Source organism: Cottoperca gobio, chromosome 7, assembly GCF_900634415.1.
Source record: "Cottoperca gobio chromosome 7, fCotGob3.1, whole genome shotgun sequence".
Lineage (NCBI taxonomy): Eukaryota > Metazoa > Chordata > Actinopteri > Perciformes > Bovichtidae > Cottoperca > Cottoperca gobio.
Window position 1 is genome coordinate 2816916 of NC_041361.1, and position 21868 is coordinate 2838783.

At 42.1% G+C, this 21868-nt stretch overlaps 1 protein-coding gene across 5 annotated transcripts in view; it reads right to left on the reverse strand.

Annotated features, from left to right (window-relative positions):
• plekhg5b (pleckstrin homology domain containing, family G (with RhoGef domain) member 5b) overlaps positions 1–21868 on the reverse strand; it is a 61385-nt gene that overhangs the window by 27143 nt on the left and 12374 nt on the right. For 4 of the 5 annotated variants that reach the window (XM_029436674.1, XM_029436679.1, XM_029436675.1 and 1 more), the window contains exon 2: positions 17601–17677. In XM_029436674.1, coding sequence (XP_029292534.1) covers positions 17601–17677 — 77 coding nt within the window. Of the gene's footprint in view, positions 1–6457; positions 6713–17600; positions 17678–21868 lie in introns of those variants that run through there. The other variant, XM_029436678.1, reaches the window with a different exon arrangement.

A 21868-nucleotide genomic window follows, 5' to 3' on the forward strand; every position in this document is an offset into this window, starting at 1 on the left:
GTTTCCAGAGAACGATTATTTTTTTTATACGTTTGGATGGCTCGCTGCATCTTCCCTGGAAAGTGGAAATTCTGTGTGTAATCAGTCATGGCGTATGGAATTATATGACGCAAAGAGGGAAAAGCTGCAGATAAATTCAGACCCGGATTACAGATCGGACTCTGCCCGGTAATGATCTCTCCATCTCCAAACCCATACAGGATCGAGCCTCCTGTCTGTTTCCAGCCTCACAGTGCAGTTCCCCCTCGCACTCGGCCCTCCTCCGGATCTGCTCGTCCTGCCAAAGCACACCTAGCGCTTATGCAATAGCACGCATCACCGCACGCATATGTGTGTGTCAGAAGAGTAAGAAGAGGACATGTGAGCCGTTCGAGGCTATATATAATAGGCTTTTCTTGTTTTGTTGTGTAAAGCTTGATAGAGATGGAGTTCACTAGCCTTTTATCAAATCAGAATACCTTATCTAATCTAATTAGGGTTTATTTTCAACATATGCGAGAAACTAAAACTCGAAGATGTCTGGGAAGTTGTAAACACTGCATGCTTTAGTGGTTTTAGCACAAGCTGGAAACGAGATGAGCAAATATCGAATACGGATTAAATGTGTTGGGACACATTGAAATAACATATAACACATTTTACACCTTATTTTTCTCACTTTACAAATACCAGAGGAGCTCATGCAGAACTGTTGACCTGTATAACTCTCCTGATTATTCCCGTAGAGATGAGGAAACACTCTGTTTGTTTAATTGAAAGAAAAAAAACATACAGTACACAGTCTGTGGTTTCTTTTCACTCCCCTGTAGCCCCACATCCAGGACTCTGTTCTGCAATGTTGTTTAGCTTTTTACAAGAGAAGAGACTTTAATGATGAGAACTAAGTGAATGGTTTGGCAAATGTTCATCTGGTTAACCCCCCTACCTCCGTCACAGAGAAGTGCACAGTCGCTTCCCTGAGCTTTTCTGTGGGAACCATTGGCCCAGCTCGTCCCAGTAGAGACACCAGTTTCCAGAGAGTATGTTAGCATGCAAAAATAGCCAACAGTTTTATTTGAGGCGTTATGGAAATAACCTTATCTGCTGTTGGGGATTTGTATCAGTGAAAGCAACGGACAGCGCATGCTAAAAATGAGCAGCTATGTTTTTTTACATTGCGCTTGTCTAATAAAAAGAAAAGAGGGAGGAGAGCTAAATGTTCAATAAGAGTTTTTTTGGCGTCAGTGCTTAACAAATCTGGGTAACGATCGAGGACTGGCTATTGGAAAGCAAAGCTTAAAGTGGATAAAGTAATGTCAACACAAGACAATCACTGCCCGACCAGATGTCAATACTGATAGGTGAGAATTAACAAGTAGGGGAAATATGCTCCAGCTCGAGCTTATAATAAAGCCTTTATTGTGTTATGTTCACTGTTGGAGTGTGTGAGAGTGTGTGTGTGTGTGTGTGTGTGTGTGTGTGTGTGTGTGTGTGTGTGTGTGTGTGTGTGTGTGTGTGTGTGTGGAGCTGGGTTAAGGATGTAGGGGTTAATGTACAACATTTACTACCTCTAATAGAAAAACATACAGAAAGTGTATTAAAAAAGAATTTGTATTGACATATTGTGAAAACAGGAGTTCCCACACACACACACACACACACACACACACACACACACACACACACACACACACACACTAGAGAATATGAAATCAAAGCAAACCTGAGTCAATACTAAACACTAACAGTGCGATTAATGCCTCAAATCGGGCACAATGGAAGAATACTGTTTGAAGGTTGAGCTCAAACCGTCGTCTTGTTTGAGCCAACCTTCTGTCCGACACAGAAAGGTCTCGTTGCACTTCAGTCTTTGTTGAGACTGCGGGTGACATCCAGGTACACTGTGTTTAATTACATGGGCCAACTTCAATGCTTAACATCACTCCACTCCCACAGAAAAGTCTGCTTTAAAAGGTCCTGTCCTAACACGAAACTCATCACTGATTTGGCAACTGGTTCGGATTCTCCTCAGCATGTAAGTTATGTTAGCGTTAACGCCGCTCCTCATCACTCATGAGGGGCTGGAGGAGTCGGCCGGTGGCAGATTTAAGTCAACCTCTCGCCCTCTTTTTCCTCTTTTGGCCGTTTCATTTGTCTCTTACAGAAAAACACATCCCAATAAACACACGTATGCACGTAAATGATTGGTTAACACCAGACGAGGCCAAGTCATGCACAGTCTTGTTCAAATAGTCAGACTGCAGTGAAGTCAGTCAAACTTCCAGACAGACTTTGGTCAAACCAACTCATACACAACATGTCTGCAACATCGAACTAATCAAAGATAACACAAAAGTCAGACACAGTTACACATCATCAGTGGTTCATAGTCTACGACTGCAAGAAAGACAACCACTGTCTTCTTTTCACAGACAAAAACACCAACGTGCTGACCTTTGACCTGCGCATACATCAATACAGTAACGTACAAAGAGCAGAGGCTACACAAACACTGGTGTACAAAACTAAACTAGAATGCAAATAAAGATTATTTTACTGTAATCACAAACACTAACGTGTCATTTTCCCAAACCTGCAAAAACAGACATCTCATAGACTGTTTTAATTAGTGTTGAACGCTAGAATGTCAACCATTTCATCTAATTAATCCCCTCAAAATCCATAATATAATATTACGTTGTGCGTGTTTCCAGACATTTTCATGCAAGACATAACAAACACTCATCATAGGGCTGTAAAGAATGATTACTTTCATTGTTGATTAATATTCAAGCTGTTTTTTTTAATCAGTCGATTCATAAGGTTTCTTTAAATGTCAGAAAATAAAGATTAATTCCCAAAACAGTTAACAAACCGAAAGAGATTTATTATATAAAACGGTATGAAGCATTTGTAAAAGTTACAAATCCTATAATTGGAGACGCTTGAATGTACAAATGTTTGGTATTTTTATCAGCTGCTTGAAGAGTGAAATTGAAAATGATAAGATTTGCCTTTAAAATAAGAAACAGTTTTCCCAGATTATATCAGGATTATATGCCAATTTCCAGTATTGAGGTTCCTTCGTCAACCCGCCTATCAGACGCTGGCGCTAACGTTCTCTCCTTCTTGCTTAAAACTGTGCCCGTCAAAAAAATTAGTTCTTATCCGCAATAAACAATCCAATATCTGCTACTGCGATAAACATGATTGATTATTAAAGAAAATGCCTGCAGAGCGATCTTTCTTTGCATCGAGCTGAGCTGACGGGTCAAACTCTGATACATTTGCTTCCCTTTCTCCACTTTTCATTGTCCTCTTGGGAGCAGGAGCACACGACCCCATAGGGCCTCCCTGTGTGTGCAGGAGAGGGCCTGCTTTCCTACACATTACACAGAGTTGCCATTAGCCGTGGTCCAGTAGGTGGGATTGAAAACAGCACCCGGTAAGGCTGCAGAAGATCAAAGGGGGAGCCTGGGCAGGCCTGGCCCAGAGTCTGATTTATTTTTCAATAAATAAAACGGTGCATCTGTTGAGGAGTGGCATGGGAGAGAGCTGCCGCCCGCTCGCTTTCTTCTGCTGCCATCTGTCCTTTGGCCCGGGCGAGGAGGCGGAGGAGGAGAGCCAGGGCCGGCTTTTTACTGCGGCCGTTATGCAACAAGACTGCCTGCCTGTTCCCTATTAGCCCACTCTCCCTCCTTCTGGTACCGTACAGTCCTGACGCCTTCGCACACATATGGATTTAGTCAAACAGAGGCACTTGTTGTGTTTCATCCTCCCCGGAGAGAGCCAAATGTGTGCGCGTTATGTGTGTGTGTGTGTGTGTGTGTGTGTGTGTGTGTGTGTGTGTGTGTGTGTGTGTTACCCAAACACATGTTTAGTGTGCTCATCAAAAAGGCACCCGCTGTGGAGAGCATTCATTAACTAATAGACATCAAATGTAGGTCGATTGTTTAACAGGGGATGATGTCATTCAAAGCCAAAAACTGCAAGTGAAAATAAAAAAAGGACAGCAGGTGTATGTAATGATCCCCTTAAGTTATACTGTACATTCACCCACATGTGATCATTTAAAGGATCAGTCTACTTTTTAAAACACGGCAACAAGTCACACAGTTGACCTTTCACTAAGCCCCGTCCCCTTAGTTTCTATGCCTGTCGAGCTCTCCATCTCTAGAACAGCACATATGTTTAAAACAATAATAACAGACATATGTACCTCTCAGTCATTTCAGATACAAAGACTACAAAGGAGGCTTCTGTGAGTTTTATTAGATCAAACGACGTCCGTCACTCTCAGATTATATTAGCTGTAACTAGCTTAACGCGTTAGTGTCTGGATAATTGCCGTCCCAGGCCAACACATCAGCATCCCGGTCCGTTTATGATCCACGTAGAAGCCATACTAAATATGTGTTTGTGTTGCGCTGTAGAGCTGGTTAGTAATAAAGAAAAACAATTATGAATTAGGTGGAAATGCTAAGAATCCAATCCATTTCTTTGCACTTTTGTTGTTGTGTTTTGTGTTTTACAGGGAATAAAAAAAAAGAGATCACCGTCCGAACTCTCCACATACTAATCGCTCTGACTGGACCACTTGGGAAATCACTGTTCGAGGAAAAAGAGTTTGGCGAACAGATCAGTCCGTTTACCTGACGGAAGAATTTGGATAAAATAAAAGTGAGAGCAACAGCAATGATGGGAATAAGAAGACTGAGCGTGCCCACGACAAGTTGAATCATGAAGTCGTTCTGAAAACGGTGACGGACGTGAACGATGAACAGGTTGGGTAATAATGCACCTTTGTTTTAAAAAAAAGTTGCTATGATCATGTTTGTTGCCTCTTTTTACGTCATGGCGTAATTTGGTGTAAGCACCTACAGCCGCAGTGACCACGACGTGGTGATGAACTGTAAACATACATCAGAATTGCGGATGATTTATGTGACTCATTTGCTGTTACTGTGTAACTGTACACAGCATTTCATAATGTTATCCTCCTTCGCACAGACACATGATGGACGAGGGGAGGGTTTTCCCAGATTTCACATTATAGAGTCATTTAGGAGAAATGGCTCCGTTTTGTATTCACACACTGACATCCTATTCATAGTAAATGACTCCCCCGCCCTCCTCCCAAAGTCCATTACAACCATTTCCTCTTCTGCTGATTAATATGCAAATGACTGTTAACACCAAATATTCATCAACTCTCCAGTGAACGACCGTCCTGATGGTGCACCAGCTCGTAGTCCTTTATCTTCCTGCGACTATCCCTTTCAGCCGACTACTACAGCAAACAGTTGAAAGGTGAACTCGCACGTCTGACCGCACTCCAGGTTTGAGCATTTGCCACCGACAACAACAAACTCAGGAACAAACATGCTCACAGGAAATACTGTAACTCTTTTTGTTTTGGTGAAGTAGACGACGCATTCAAGGTATGTTTCAACATGCAGCCGGTTTTTGCCCACTAAAGACATCACCTCCTCATCTTCCACATATGGTGGCATTTTGTTCAACTAAATCTAAGTATGACTTGAAACTGAGTACAGGGAATTATTCTGGATTTCTTCATAGTGATATTTTCGGGAACCGTTTGCAGATCTACTTGAGCAACCCCCGCAGCAGAGTCAAATATTTACATGACACCCAAATGACACATGCCACTGTCGCAGTGTCGTCACGGAGAATAGCAATAGAGACAAACACCACTAAATCCTATTAGCGCCGAAGAACTAAACGCAGTCAAGCTCCACAATATTCAGCTTCGGGGTGATCGATACGACTAACACCACTCACCAGCAGCTGGTCTCTTTCTGCTCTAACAAAGTCAAGTGCACCGACTGCTGGACTGTGACGCAACCATCCTTCCTTTCCATAGCTTCAGGGCAGGAGAAGAAAGAGAGACAGACAGGAGGGCGGTGAACAAGACCAAAAAAGGAGGAAGTGAGAAGGGGGGGGGGGGGGGGGGGGGGAACAACAGAGTATTCCAAGTTATATTAGAATTGATTTTGGAAACCAGTTTGGTGTAAAGAAATGAACAGGAGGCCACTCTGGTGGGTGCCAGTGGGTGAAAGTGGTCTGTTGATATAATAAGCAGATGTGAAATATGCAGACAAAGAAGGAAAAACAGACTTAAAGTGCCCGTCTGCACAGATGTGAGTCCACAGCCACGGGAAAAGCTGGTCAACAGAGAAATTAAAATCGGCAACTACATCGTTTGAGTTCTGTCGGTTGAACAAATCAAGTCATTTTTAACCTTTTTCTGATGTTTTGTAGACCTAAACAGTTTATCAACGATGAAAACAAGTCCTACGTTAGTTGTGCTCTGCTTTGCTTTTACAGAGAATGAATGAAAACTTCAACAACACATGTTGAATGCAGCGAGCGTCTCCAGCTACACACTCTCAGCACTCCATATGCTCTGCTGTCACACCAGACTCCAAAACAAAAGCTTGTTCTTTACATTACATACCATAGAAAACGCCAGTTTCCAGGAAAAAGGTAACCCCTTTGAGTTTCAGCGGAAGAACCAATCAATATCTCCTCCGATCGGCAGCAGGTGGTGAAAGTTTTAGTCCCGGAGTGTGTGTGTGTGTGTTTCAAGTTCCTAAAATAACCCCGTTCTTCTGGGTGAAAACTGCGGGCGTTAATCTGACAGACGGCGGGATTGAAACAACGTGACAAAGCTGAGAGGCTCACTCTGTTTACTACTGCAGTCTACTGGGAAGACAGACTCAAACATACACACAGAAAAGCATCAACCCCGCCTATCTGCTTAATCACACCCCCACAAGCACACACACACACACACACACACACACACACAGTTCCTGGCTGACTCATCTAAACTCCCACTGAATCTGAGCTCTTTTCTCCTAAGAATTAGCATCTGGCGTAGTTCTGCGGTGTTTCAGCTGCTCTGTATGTAAACCAAACTCAATGAGCAATAGTCCATTTCTGTCTTATTCACGTCAGTGCTGAACTCTCCGGCTTGATTTAGCACTTCATTTGAACTTTGACCCCGAGGTGACAGAAGGTTAAACGAGGGGAGTTCAGTTCCTCAAAAGTGCTGAGCAAGGGGCAGATAAGGAAGTAAACAACCAACACACAGACGTTACACAATGTCAATCAAGTTTATCCGAGATGTTTAGTCCGGATTAGTTTTTAAATAGAAAACTAAAAAAGGTTCGTTTTTATAATTACATTTTAAAATCAAATGAGGAATAATGAATTCATTTATTCCATTCTGAAATGAATGCCTTTGCTGTGGTGTGTAGTGGTGAAACAATTAAGACGATTAATTGATTAGTTAATTAGAAGATCTAAAAATCTATTTATTCTTTTAAAGGGACTTTTTTAAATATACAATTAATTGTGTTTTTCAAGGAAAAATGCCAAAAACAATAGTTCCGCCCTCTCAAATGTGAGGAGTTGCTTCTTTATTTTAATAATATATGATAGTAAATTCTAATTCTTTCAGGTTTTGCACTGTTGGATGAAAAACAATGTAAGGACATCGCTTGTAGACGTAGAGAGATCACGGAGCTGTGAGGGGAATTATGGGAAATGTAGGATACAGTGTTTTTAAAGCTTGGAAAATAAAAATCAGGATATCTGACCATTCTTTTCTAAACAAGTCTCGCCTAAAACCACCCACTTTTTCGAGATGTAATACCCCGAAATACCCCTTTTAACAAACAATTCTCTGGTTCCAGATTCTCAAATGTGAGGATTTTCCGTTTTACTGTAATCGGCACATAAATCATAAAAAGAAAACAATCATTAGTTGCAGCCCTTGTGTGGTACGGTGTGTGTGTGTGTGTGTATGTGGGAGTGTGGTGTAAGAGCAAGTATGAGTTATAGCCTAATGTCCTGTTACAGTCTGTTGCGCTGACCACAAACACTCCCAATACTCTCTGTTCTTTTGTCAATCAAGTTTATCCGAGATGAACCGTGTTTAAATCCTCCGCAATTAGCAAGCTCACAAAAACAAGTCAAGCCCCCCCCCCCCCCCCCCCCACGAGGCTGGGGGCCGCGGGTAGCCTTTTAATGCCTTAAACCCCACCTTTCCTCATCCTGTGTCTTCAAAACAAGGCGACCTGTTGAATCCATGTCTGCCCCGCCACCCCCCACTGTCAGCCTTAATTAGGGGAGGCTATATTTAAAAGAGTGGACAGCAGCGATGCAATTATCCTCAAGGATTAGACCCCACTGGCACTGCCATTGTTGGGGGCCTGAACACGAGTGACCTTCCCTTGATGCCTGGCCTTGGCATTAACCCCTCAATAACCATAAGCTCTGAATTCTTCAAGGGAGCGGTTAAATAAGGGGGGGGGGAGGGGGGACCAAGGGGAATGTGAGCGTGAAGAGAACAAGGATGAGCAAGTTGGTGTGAGAAAAGAGCAGGAAAAGAGAAAGGATTAAAGCCAAATATTTCCCCCGTGATGATGCTGCTGGAAGTTCCATCGGTTTCGTGGCTGGCTCCAGTCGAGAGTGATTTAGAGAGCACGCTTCCACAGCCATAATAACACGTTCTGAATTGGAGATTTTTCAAAGCTTATTATCGCCTCTCTAACTAAGCAGTGCAGGCTGCTGTTCTCACAGCATTTCATTAAGCAGCAGTTGTTTACGCTCTCAAAACACTCGGAGCAAACCAACAATTAGTGGGGTTTGCTTCGCATGCGAGGGATTCAGAGGGGGTTGTTTTCTCAATCCATCTCCTCACTGGGGGCCTTCTCTTAAGTCTTTGAACCCCGGCTATATTGGTTGGTCCATACAAGGCCGTTTCCATTGGAGCGTCAGTCAGGTACCCTCTTCCTGTTATTCCCCTGTCTGCCGCAACGCTGCTTCCTGGCTGGGATGCTCCTGGGGGGGTTGAAGTGGCGTCATGGGTACACCTCCCAGTGTTTGACGAGACATTGTATGTATGGACCGCACATAAGTCAGTGTGTTTGTTATTGCTGGTCATAGGACAGATACGCCGGGTTTTTTTGTTGTCATTTTGATCATGAAACTTTGATGTTGCATCTTATAACAAAGTGAAATACATTATTTATTAGTTATGTATATGAAAACATAAAGTTAAACGACCACTGTGGCCATAGGTATCAGTTGCAGGATGATGGACTCTCTTAATTTCCCACTATTCTCTTCAGCCAGTTGCGTTGTTGCGTTGTTGCAATGTTAGTGCTGATGAAACAGCAGAGAATTATTACCCAACTCAGTTACCCTCAGCAATTTTGCATCTGAGCTAATTGTTTTGCTTAAACAGCAACTTTACTGTTCTGGTTCACTCTAACTGCTTTCATCAGCGTTTTTTTGTACAGCCGCAGCAGACAGCTGTGTTCGAAGAAAAGGCTCTGAAGAACCCACTTTGCTCTACCTGCCCAGCACCAAACAGAAGACAGACAAAGTTAGTGACTAGTTTATGAACATAGCAGAGTATGCATCAGCGAGAGAGGCAGATATTTCCATCAGGAGTTGGTAGAAACAAAGGAATATTGGATTTGCAATTTATCTGGCGCAGAAACTCTAAATAAAAGTTAGTTTCTTTTGTGTCTGCTGGATGTAAGTAGGTAACTGATGACTAATACACTTCCCATATCAACAACTATTTTAACTTATTGTTTATCTTCTGTGACAAAAACATTCAAATGTTTATCGGTGAGAAGCCAAAATGTGGACTTAAGTCTGCAAACTGACTCACTAATGTCCGTTACAGAGCAATCTCTTGCTGAAGCATGCTAACATTAGCGGTCTAGTTTCTTTTTGTGTTATTTGTACAGGTTCTTATTTAACAAGGGTTCTGCTTCTAACTAATTCAAGAAGCGTATATTAGTCAAACCTAATTCAACAGAAACATAAAACCCCAACAACTATGTGCTGGACATTTTTGGATTTTCCCTGGAACCAGTCACAGTGGGCTGATGCAAAATGAGTCAGTCTGAGAGTCATCAGCCTCTCTTTCTGGACTATTACATCCCTAGGGATGGAAAAGTACAGCTTCTGTGATTGGTACAAGAGGGAGCTGCTAGCCTGTTGTAGCCTGCTGGGATCCATATCATAACAGTGTTACTCAACCAGAGAGAAATGTCCACAAATAAAATATCAATGACGAACACAAGTCAAGACGTTTCAGTCTTTTACAGGAAAAACATGATGTGGTGCGTTACATGCAAAAAGATAAAAGTTAACATCAGCTGGCGTGTGAAGTACGAGGCCAGCTGGCAGGCAACACACAAGCTTAACATTACGCAAGACTGGTGATCAAACCAGTCTTTCCAAAAGGTGGTAAAATTATCTACAAGATGTCTCATGTGTGACAAGTCAACCTGCTGTAATATCACACTGGTCTTAGTCACATCGCTGAATTACTGTGTCAAACATATGAGGTAAACAAACTACTTGTCTCTCAAAACTAGTCCATCATGAAAATAACGAGACTCGAACAGGAAGATGGTGAAACAAGAACAATGTGTTAGAATTCAAGACGGGGCCAGTCGGTCAGATCCAGAGTGCATTTTTCCACCAAATTAAACACTCATGGATGCAGCTGCGTAGGATCGTTTTTCCTGGGTGCACAGAATAACAGTCTGTAATGATTGCTAAATGCATTTTAAGCTTTACTGGATAGTTTACAAGTTTGATTAAAGTCTGGTACATTGTATGGCCCCTCAGCCAACTGAGCTACGCAATTCAGACTGAATCTGGCATATGCATCCAAATAAACATGGCTCTATGGGTAGTAAGGTTGGTCTGTCCACCACTTTTTGACATGAAATATCTCATTAACTATTCGATTGACATTCGCAGCCCCCAGATAATGAATCCTACGACTTCGATGAACCCCTGACCTTCCTTGTACAGCCACCATGATGTTTGTGACTCAACAACTTCTGACACGAATCACAACAACATGTGGTGCAGATGTCCATGTCCCTCAAAGACTGATACATTTAGTGATCCAGTAATTCCTCATTTAGCGCCATAATAAGTTCAACATTTCAATTTGTCCAGTACTAAGATGGAAAACATGGTAAATATCACACTTAGCATTAAATATTAGCAGGTTAGCATTGTCATTGTTAGCATTCTATCATTACCATTTAGCTAAAATAACCAACAGAGCTAGCTAATGTTAGCTATAAGTTAAAGATTTCAATTTGTCCAGTACTAAGATGGTAAACATCACACTTAGCATAAAATATTAGCAGGTTAGCATGGTCATTGTTAGCATGCTATCGTTACCATTTAGCTAAAAGAACTAACAGAGCTAGCTAATGTTAGCTAGAGCAACAGAGCCACTAGCTAACATTAAACTGATAATAAAATCATGGCATGTTTTACTTAATGTGTTAATTATACAATAAATAAACTATCATTAGGTTTATTATGCTCAACTCATCTAGCGTCAATGTAAAGATGTTGGAATATGTAAATCATTGGAGACTATTTAAGTATAAACATTACGCATACAATTATAAATACTGACATGCACTACAGGTAGTCTAACTATTAACCAAACTGCACGAGTGACTCTCACCAAACGCGGCAATCAGCGAGGAATAGTATCAACGCTCTTACATAGACGAATCTTAGCTGGAAGCTCCGTTCGTCACACGGCACTTGAGCGAGTTTTAACTCAAGACTGTAAAGCTTCCATAATTTGATTTTTACAGCTGCTTCCTTTCCAGAAGAACTCTGTACGAAGTCGTTTTTAGTAACAACTTAGAACGTAATTAACCCCCAATTACAAGTCAGTCATTTTGTCCACTGAGCCACTGCTGTGTGTGAACGAGTCTGTGAATATGAGGCACGGAATTAAATGCTGGAAAAGAGCATGCACTCTTCCCTTCCCTTTATAAACAAATTAACACCAGTATCTCAACAGTCAGCGTCGTGTTGAAAAAGTGGTTCGGTAACTTTTCCCTAGCTCCCCTGATGTCATCAGAGCGTTGCAGACCACCATTGCCATTAGTAGGCCTGCATACTTCATAAAGTAAACTTTCCAAGAACTTTATAGTTATAGCTGAGGTCACATCCTGTTAGGCTACATTTTTTCTCTCCCAGAAAAACCAATTTCAAGTACAACTCAAGTACAATACAAGCTGTGAGAAATGCATGCGGGTAGCAATCAAGCAAAATTGATGAACGCGCTGTATGTGGCTGTTCTGAACCAAATCAACTGCGACAGCCTGCTTTTGAAGACCACGGAAACATTTTTGCAAAGAGAGAAAATATAGGAACAAATAAACATATTCTTCAAAAGAACCAGAAGAAGGATGAGGGAGAGAGGCAGGTAAACTAGGAGGATGCATACAGATGTTTTAAACTGTGCCACAGTCTGTAACATGCCGAGTGACTGACTGCTCCCACCGTGCAGGAGAAGTGAATCCCCGCGGGATGAAAGATGGACAACAATCAGACGGGTGGGAGGGTGTTAGTGCAACTGCACCCAGACTTTAATCCATCTCTTCCAGGAAATACCACCCAATACCTTGCACTCTGTGGCCCCTCGACATACACAGACAGTGGGCATCCAGCTCAATGCGAGTGTTTACTCTGCAGCCTTAGCAGATCCCCGTTAGTGTCAGTTAGGTGAGATTTTCGGCCAAGCAGGTCAGTGGAAAGGAAAGTGAGGTTAAGTGAGTAAAGCCAGTGTGTCTGTATTTGCAAAGAAAAAAAGAAAATAACTGGCATGAAAAGAAAATCTAATTCGACAATTTAAGAAAAGAGCACAGCTAAAAGGTTAAATGATTCAAACACCAGTAATAAGGTGATTCTGTGGGAGGTATATCGCACTGGTGCGTCTGTGCTTGTCTGACTAATATGATATTACTTCCCCTGAAACATCAGCAAAGGATTACTCATAATGTGTGCCTGGATGAGACAAAGGAGAGTGAGAAAAAGAGAATTACAGCCAACCCAAAACACAATGGGGATTGAGGAGCGAGTGACGGCATTAGACACATGAGCCATGTTTCCATCGAAATGTAGCACATTTAAAAAAATCGACGTAAGTTTGTTTCGTAAACTTGAGGGTGGGTACAGTGTCCTCATCAGTCCACAACGATCGGATGTTTTCATGTCGCTTTGTGCGTCTTCAATGGACCGTAAACTGGAGCGATAAATAAGTCATGTTTTATATTCGCTAAATCTATTTCCATCGTCTTTTGTTGTATGTTTTTTTTAATCCATGCAGACTCAATAAATGACTCAATAAATGACTCAATGATATTCATTATTAATGTGCCATTAAATGTAGCAAAGATAATATAAAAAAATCAATGTAGACATTAATTAATTGATAAAAATGTGACGTTTTTATTCATTTACATTCCCCTTTATTTATTTATTTTATTAACTTTGAAATATATTTATTTTTTTTTTCCTTTCCCACCGTGTAAACAGGTGGGTGGAAATGCACCGAGCGGGGGAAAGTTAAAGCCGGCGACCTGAAACTCCTCATCCTTTCCGTTTCCGTCAAACTCTCGTCACATTATCGCTGCGCCTCCAGCTGTTTGGGCAGGGAGGGGCTTGTTGTCAAGGCGACCCACACCTTTCGGTTAGTCTTGTCTGATCCTGTCTTGTCAAAGCTGAGGGAGGGCAATGAAGGAGACAAGGGTAGGGAGGGAGGGAGAAGGGGGGGGGCAAGCGATCAGGGATAATAAGCCCTTCTCTAAAAATCTCGATCCAGCGAGCAAGCTCAGACTTGCATTTAGCGCTAACCAGCATTATCTGAAATGAATCCTACTAACTCAGCCAAGAACCAAGTCTGGATTGGACGTCATCTCCCAGTCGGACACCTGCAGGCTGATTTTAAATCCCAGTGACTTGAAGAAACCCACAGCAAAGCATCCAAATAAACCAGTAAGCCCTCTTGGAAGCACATGTGTCGGGCCATCTGAAAGCCTTCTAGTAACCTTTGGAGAGCTGCTGTGTGATGTGGTGACAGCGCTGAGCTACGGCACACAAGACGGTGACACCTGGTGGGATTTTTAGTAAAATTATGGCGCAGGTGAACTCATCGAGTTTCAGGCCAGTCGTGTTGTGACTAAAAGAGACGCAGCCCCGCAAAAGGAGCTGATCTATGGCAGTGGGAGACCAAAGGCAGGCCTGTCTGGGAACAACACGGTTTAAATGTAGCGCAGGATCGGCCTGAGTATCTCTCGCTGTCTTTTCTGTCTGTGTTTGCGTCTGGTCCTTGAGTCCTGCCGCCAAGCCGTCGGCATATCAAAGAGACCGTTCGCAGTACTTTATAATAATAAAAACTCTTAAAAGTATAATATAAAACTTTCATGATTTCTCCTTTTTCTGGAGTAAAACTGCGCTCTAAATCTGTGCAGTGGGTGGAGTAGGCGAAAGTTATATTTATGTTCCCATTTCTTCCTAGAAAATGTGCCTCTCACTTGTGCAGAGTTAGTGAGCGAGCTCTGGAGGGGAATAAGAAGCCTGTACTGTAGGTCAGGTTGCCATCAAATCAATGCCATGACATTGCCCCCTACTGTTTAAATCTCGTTACAGGACATGCATGTAGAGCACCGTTGCGCAAACAGCTAGAAGATTTAGTTCAATGAAAAATACGCCGTCAGAAACTATTACACTGCACAATAAATAGAATTTTATTATAGACCGGAAATACCCAAACTAACATGGCTTACTGCTCCTACTTCACGCCGCTAAAAGCACCAGAAAAATAAGGAATTGTGACATGATGAGATATCCTGTTTACTAGGACAGAAAACATAAGTGTGGGGTCAAGCAACAAGGAGTAAATAACACTGATGCATCAAGATGCAATAGTTTTAGCTCTGAAAGCCGACTGATTCATCGAAAAACTAAATTTTTCCGTGACTGCACAGCCAAGAAACAGTGACAAAGGTATGACTAGTTTAGACATTATTTCTAAATTCAGCATTTTGCATTAGAGGAAAGAGTGAATCCTAAAGAGAATAAAGTTCCCCCTGAAAGCTTTCATGTTTTATTGTCTTACAACATTAAATAAAAGTTGATTTAATGAGGATTATTTCTTTTTTTTTTTGACTAATCAACAGAATAAAAGACCATTTAATGTTAAAGTGAAAACAGATTTCTAAAAAAGTCATTAAAATTAATTACAAATATAAAAGACGCAATACTTGTTTGTAGTACACTTCTATCCTATAGACACACACACTCAAAACATGTGGTGAGATGTTTAAAGTCGCCGCAATAAACATTTTTATATCAACGATGGAGTAAATAAATACTTGTTTGTGAAAGATGTTGCTTGGAGCTACAGCTCCCCTCAGCTATATGGAGCTTTATAGTCTTTCAGCTCATTGTTTGGGTTTTATGGAGTGCAACTTTAAAGTGTGGATTCACTCTCACCAGCGTTTTCTACTGAACAATGAGCTCCGGTTTAATTAGCTTAGTTACCTTAAACAATTTAGCACGTTTTCAATTCAAATAGTTTGAAAAATGTGAGAATCGATGCAGGAAATCCAGTAACATCATTGTTTATAATGTTATTTTGCTAATAGGTTTAAATACTTTATTTGCTGCCAACCTGTCCCCCCTTCTTCTCTCCGTCTGGTCGTCTGTCCCAGTCCACACTGGGCTCTTTACTTAATCTCCTTACATAATAACATCAACCCTGACCCAGGAGACAGGTGGCGTCAGACATGCTTTGTCCCTCACTACCCCCCCTGTGCCACAGCAGGTCATATAAACACAAAAGAAAACTTTATATTATATCATGTGAATTCACCTTCTGCCTCAAAACGTTTTTTTAAAGTAAGGAGCTTGGAAGTAAGAGGGGCCAGAAAGGCTTTCAGGAAAAGTGCGGTTGTGAGACTCAATAAAGTGAGGAGCAGGGAAAGGATAGTTCAGGTTAAGCTCTTTGGCTCTCTCTTCTTCCCCCACTTTATTATTCTCAGTTGCCATGGAGAAAAACTATATATAACTGTCTCTCTCTGCTGCAGTCTGAATGCACTTTTTTTTCTTCTTCTCATTGTCATTTTCCCTTTCCATTGTTTCCACTAAGAGGACAGAAGGGGACATCATCTCCGTCTAATGCTCAGCTCTGGTGGCAGGAGGGAGTCGACAAACAGCCGAGAGGCCGCCTGACAGAGCAGACACTATGTCGGGTTCTCTTCTGGCCACACTCCCATTTACAGAAACCAGTCGCTTCAAAGGAATAATTCATTTCACAGTCTAGTGGCCAGACACAGAGCCGACCCAACACGCACGCCCCTTTTAACACCTAAAAGAGGAAGAAAATAACTTTGCCACTCTGCTTCAACTTGGAGAGAGACGCAATAACTTCTGAGCAAATCTGACGAGAGCTTAGGGGGACAAAGTCAGGGTGTGTGCGTCTTCATTTTAAAGTTTGTGTTGAAGTGACAGTAAAAAAAACACGTGTGAGGTGATCTGGTGGCTTAGGGGTCCTGTAAATCACTACAATGACTGTAATTGTCCTCTGACGTCTCTATCGGCAGGACCACATCATTTGTACGCGCTTCCCAAAACCATCACACATCCCTGTTGCAAAAAAAGCATTTTACGGTTAAAGTTTGGTTGGTTTCAGGCAGAAAAACGACTTGGTTAGGGTGAGGATAGATCATGGTTTGGGTTCAAATAACTACTTGGTTAAGGTCACGGGGACGTTTGTCATCACGGTTATAATAAGATCCACTTGGTTAAGATTAAGGAACGATTATGGTCGTGGTTAAAAGAAACCAAAGCTGCATGTTGGTAGGAAACAGGAAACACTCGGCAGTGTCCCGTCTGGCAAAGTCTGACTTTTTGTCAACCCATTCAACCACCCCGACCTCCTCTATGTCCCCCTTTGCTCCCGACGGATAAGACTTTTGATAATTCCTATGGTCTCTAGATGTTCGTGTCACTTAATGAAACAAGGGAGGACTGTCTGTAATCACAACGTCCCCAGTTCAAGTCCGCCCAGAGACCCAATCGTTCCCAATGTTCTCTCACTACAATCATTTACGTTCATCTCTCTACTTTAAACTCTGTAAATAAAAACGTCCAACAATAATTACAAAAACAAACCTTAACAGAAAATATAAGAGGTGTTTTGCAACTACAATGCCTCATCTCAGCCAGCAGCCAATTAGCTTAGCTTAGCATAAACACTGGAAACAGGTGGAAAAGGAAGCTCACCAATTAGCAAGTGGTTTGTTGAATCTGTGCATGAACTAAAATTGTAAAACAAAAAGCACAATGTGCGGGCTTTATGGCGGTTATGTGCTCGCAGCTTCGTGGAGTCGCTGCGAGCAAAGCACAGAGACTTTGAGTTTGTACGGATTAAAACAAACAAGATATAACATGTTAATTAGTAGGTTTTAGGAGGTGCTGGTACTTTAAGAGGATTATTACCTTCGGACAGAGTGCCACCTGTTTCCACCTGTCTATGCTAAGCTAACCAGATGCTGCCTGTAGCTTCACATTTAACACACAATCTTCTCATCTAACTCGCTGCAAGAAATAAGTGTCCCGAAAATGAATGAACTAAACATGATTTAAGACACTTTGATTTTGCAGAGATAAACCTGCTGTACTGACATCACTGTCCTTTCCTTAGTTGACCTGGCAGGGTGAAGGATTTAAGGTCTTACCTTAGAGGCCCTCCGGCGCTCAGGACACTCAGGGTGCTGGCACACCACCCAGTCCTCCTCCTGGACGGGCTTGTCATCTGAAACAGAACACACAAGTCAACTTAACATCCCTCTTTATCACTAAAACACCATCCCAGCCACCCAGCAGGCCACACATCCATTAACACACCTTTCTTGGTAAAGCTTTAAAACATATTGTAGACACCAAGACTGAAGTCGCCGCCTGTGTTTATGTAAGGACGGAGTGAGAGAGGGACTATGAGACACAAGAAACACTCTCACGCAGTAATAGAGACCAAGAAGCCATGTCAGAAAATGAAAAAAAAAGAGAAGTCTGGTTAAAGAGATTTCTGGAAGGAAAGGTAAATAGAGGGAAGAGGGTGGGGTGTGTTGTTGCGAGGAGATCAGAGACAAAAGGATAACGACCAAAGACACGGGAAGAAAATGGGGCGAACGAGAGGAAGCCCCATTCTGGTTTCTGGTACAGAAGTACACTTGTCGTTGGTACGCTGGCTGTACTCCACAATAACAAATCACCATTGTCAAATAAACCTCTAAAATCTACTTGACTAGTTGGCCGACGCTGCACCGAGGCTATGATAAAAGGCAGTGTTTACGTCTACATCTTCTACATGTACACAAACGATAAAGACGGCATAACAGAGCACCAATATTTATCCGTCTGCCTAATGAGAAAAACAGAGAACACACGTGCAGGACGGAGAAAGTAAGAGCAGGGAAGGGGAGCAGAAAGAGCTGCAGGGGGGTTGGAGTAGACGATAAAGGTGCTTGTTGCAAAAAGTCTCCTGTTTCTGGGAATGGCAGGACTTTGTAGCAAAAAACACCTTTACAGCAAGCTCAGATAACCTGTTCATTGTAATGTCACCTCTCCCTATATGGCCAAGCTACAGATGATATATCATTACTAAATCATCAGTAATAGAGACGGGCTGCCGCTAGAAAATGAAGTCATTTGTTGCTGAACTTCAAACAATAATTTGTCACCGTGACAGAAATGGTAAAACAGCCGAGGGACTTCTCTGGGCTGGTGGACGGAAACAAGTCACCTTGAGTCATCCACTCGGCTACAGCTACACTCACAGGTCAAGGGTGTGTGTGTGTGTGTGTGTGTGTGTGTGTGTGTGTGTGTGTGTGTGTGTGTGTGTGGGGAAGAGGGAAAACACTGTAATACCACATACCACAGAACCCATGGCTTCCCCACTGGGAAGGGAAGGGACAACTTGTCTGCAGTGAATTTGCTCAATGAGAGTAAAAACAGTGTCTGTATACACTCTCGCACCTGTACAGGTACAGCGATGCTTTGGGCTAAATGCTAACATGCTCACGATGACAATGTGAGCGTGCTAAAGTTCAGCAGGTGTTCACCATATTAGATTAGCGTGTTATAATGCTAACAGCATTAGTTGTCTTTTCGTATGTGTCAGTATTAGACATATTTAGACCCGATGGCCACTATGAAACATTAAGCCATCGGCTACGTGACCGAGGTGTAGTCCAAATCATGTCGTGCCTCATGCAAGCTCTACCCAGTCGCCAACCCTTGCCTAAACCAAATGGTGTTTTTGCAGTAAGTGAGACCGCTTCTGACACGGACAATCTCCTGTTGTGTGCTACATGTCTGCAAGGGAAACAGACATTATCCGGAGGTCATATGAGAAAACAGCTTTAATGTCCAATACTGAACACCCAATCCTCAAATCAGTAATATTCATATTACCAGGGAAAATAACTCTATATAACAAGTACTTTAAATGTAAAGTATGTTCTGTTCTGAAGGTAAACACACTATTTTTGATTGCAGAAATAATCTTAAAAAAAAAGTTTTTCTGCTAATCCATTAAATTGATGTTGAGATATTTCATAGAATAAGTGAAAGCTTAGAAGTGCTGGCAGCGCTAGAAGAAAAGTCAGGAGATCACCAAAGTCAGTAGGGTTCATCCTGAGTGGAACATGAATGTCTGTACCAAATTTCTTGCCAATCCACCCAAAGGTTGAGATATTTCAGTCTCCAAAGTGCTGGACCGGTCGACACTAAAAAGCCTCTTTGAACACCTTTCAAATATTCCTTTGAGGCAGAGTGTATTTTGTCAAACTTCCACCAGCTTCCGGGAAAAGAGAAAAGAAAGTCTCTGCTGTGCTGGGAGCAGGCCGAGACATGCTCTCAGCTCTGACTGTGGCCAGCGGGCCTCAAGCTAACGGCTCCCTCAGGGTTTACAGGCAGTCGGCTGCAGAGGGAGCCTCCGGCTTTTATGGAGTGTTTCCCAAAGAGGCAGAGCTTCTTCTTCACCACAGCGTGACGACACAGACGACTTACACTCATCGGGTGCGCAGAAACAAATGGATGCTAATGCTGCTCTGCATCTTCTGGATGTGTAAAAAGGCGGCTGTTTGCTAACAAGCTCGCTAACAGCTAACAAGTTGGGTTAGCTAACAAGTTATTAGCTAACAGCTAACAAGTTATTAGCTAACAAGTTATTAGCTAACAGCAAACAAGTTATTAGCTAACAGCAAACAAGTTATTAGCTAACAGCTAACAAGTTATTAGCTAACAAGTTATTAGCTAACAGCAAACAAGTTATTAGCTAACAGCAAACAAGTTATTAGCTAACAGCAAACAAGTTATTAGCTAACAGCTAACAAGTGATTCACTAACAGCTAATAAGTTAGCTAACAGCTAACATATTAACTTAAAAAGGTGATAAACATGTCAATGTTGTATCTACAGATTGTTTCTGCTGCATCCAACTGGCCACAACATCAGGTTAAAGAGCTAAAATTCAACATGACTGACATTCAGTTGTTATGACCCTACCACAACTAGGGCTGTAACCTTTTATTCAAAATGCAAACTATTGAAAGGTAAACAAAATAAATGTTACAAGATGTCAGAACTCAAAACGCAGTGTGTAAGCACAACAGGCCATGTCCTTACAGTAACTACACCGTCACAACAAATCTGACGAGTCATCTTTTAGCCTGTCATGCAGTTAAGTAATGATAAGTTAAGTAACATGTTATTTCTCCTTCATTTGAACTCGATTAAAAAAAAACTGTAACTGAGCCATAACCTCAAATCCACTCCATGTCTCGCTGTCCTAAACGCAAGACTCTCCTTGACCCCTTTAACTCTGAGCTCTCTCTTTTCTACTCAACTATCCCATTGCATTGCAAAAATCACTTCACTATCTGCTGAAGCTCCATCTTCTCTCCTACTTGCTCATATCTTGCTGACTCTTTGTCTTTCTCTCTCTGATGAACTGGAATTCCTGAACTCAGCACTGCTGATTAAGCCAAAAGCAAACACAAGCACACACACACACACACACTATGCACAAATACACGTGACAGCAGACAATGAGCTTGCACACTAAAGAGACAGTGGTGCATCCCATCTACGCAACTCTCTGCTGGCTTGCTCGCCACAGAGAGAAACTGCCTGGAGCAAAAGACCCATTAGGCGTCCATAAATAGGCCAGAGCAGAAGAGGCAAGTTTGAAATAATGCACACTTGAAAAAGCAAGGTGTGCTATTTATTCCAACTACTTTCGTAATCATAATGCAACTATGAATGTGGAAGTGGAAATCGGTTACAGGATTTTTTTGCATTTTCTTTAAATGCTTTACTGTCAAATCTCAATGTTTTCTAGCTACGAGGGAAATGTAAAATACAATCTAATTCTAATGATAAAGAAGTTATTTATGTGTGTCCTCCAGCTTCTCAAGTGTGGAGATTTGTGTTTTTTCTCAGCTTTGTTGCTTATTATATTATTGTTTACCTTGCGGGGGGACCTCTTGCAGGGCTCTGATTCTTATGAGTTAGCTGGAAAGATGAAAAAGTCAGCCGGGGAAAAGAGTTTCAACCCACCCAGTGAGCTTACATAGCCAGCTACAGCTGATAAAACCTGCCAACAGTTGTGATTTCTGCCAACATCAGTGTCGCCAGCTAAAAATAAAAGGCCCGCTCCGCTGTTGTCTAAAGTCAAAGAACCATTGTTTCAAATATTGCTTTGAGTTTTGAGTTGTAAATCTGTCCCTGTTAACAATGTCACTATACTGCAAAGCCTCACAGGAGCAGTGGCCGCACCTGCACGTTTGCATGAAGGCTAAAGATCTGCACACTTGTGCTCTGAGATGCAATTAAATAACAAAGTCCTAAATAGTTGAACCCGGTCTTTTGTCACCGAGTCATGACTGTCATTACTCTGCATCTCCCGTCACACCTCCGCCTCCCTCAGAGCCTCCACCAG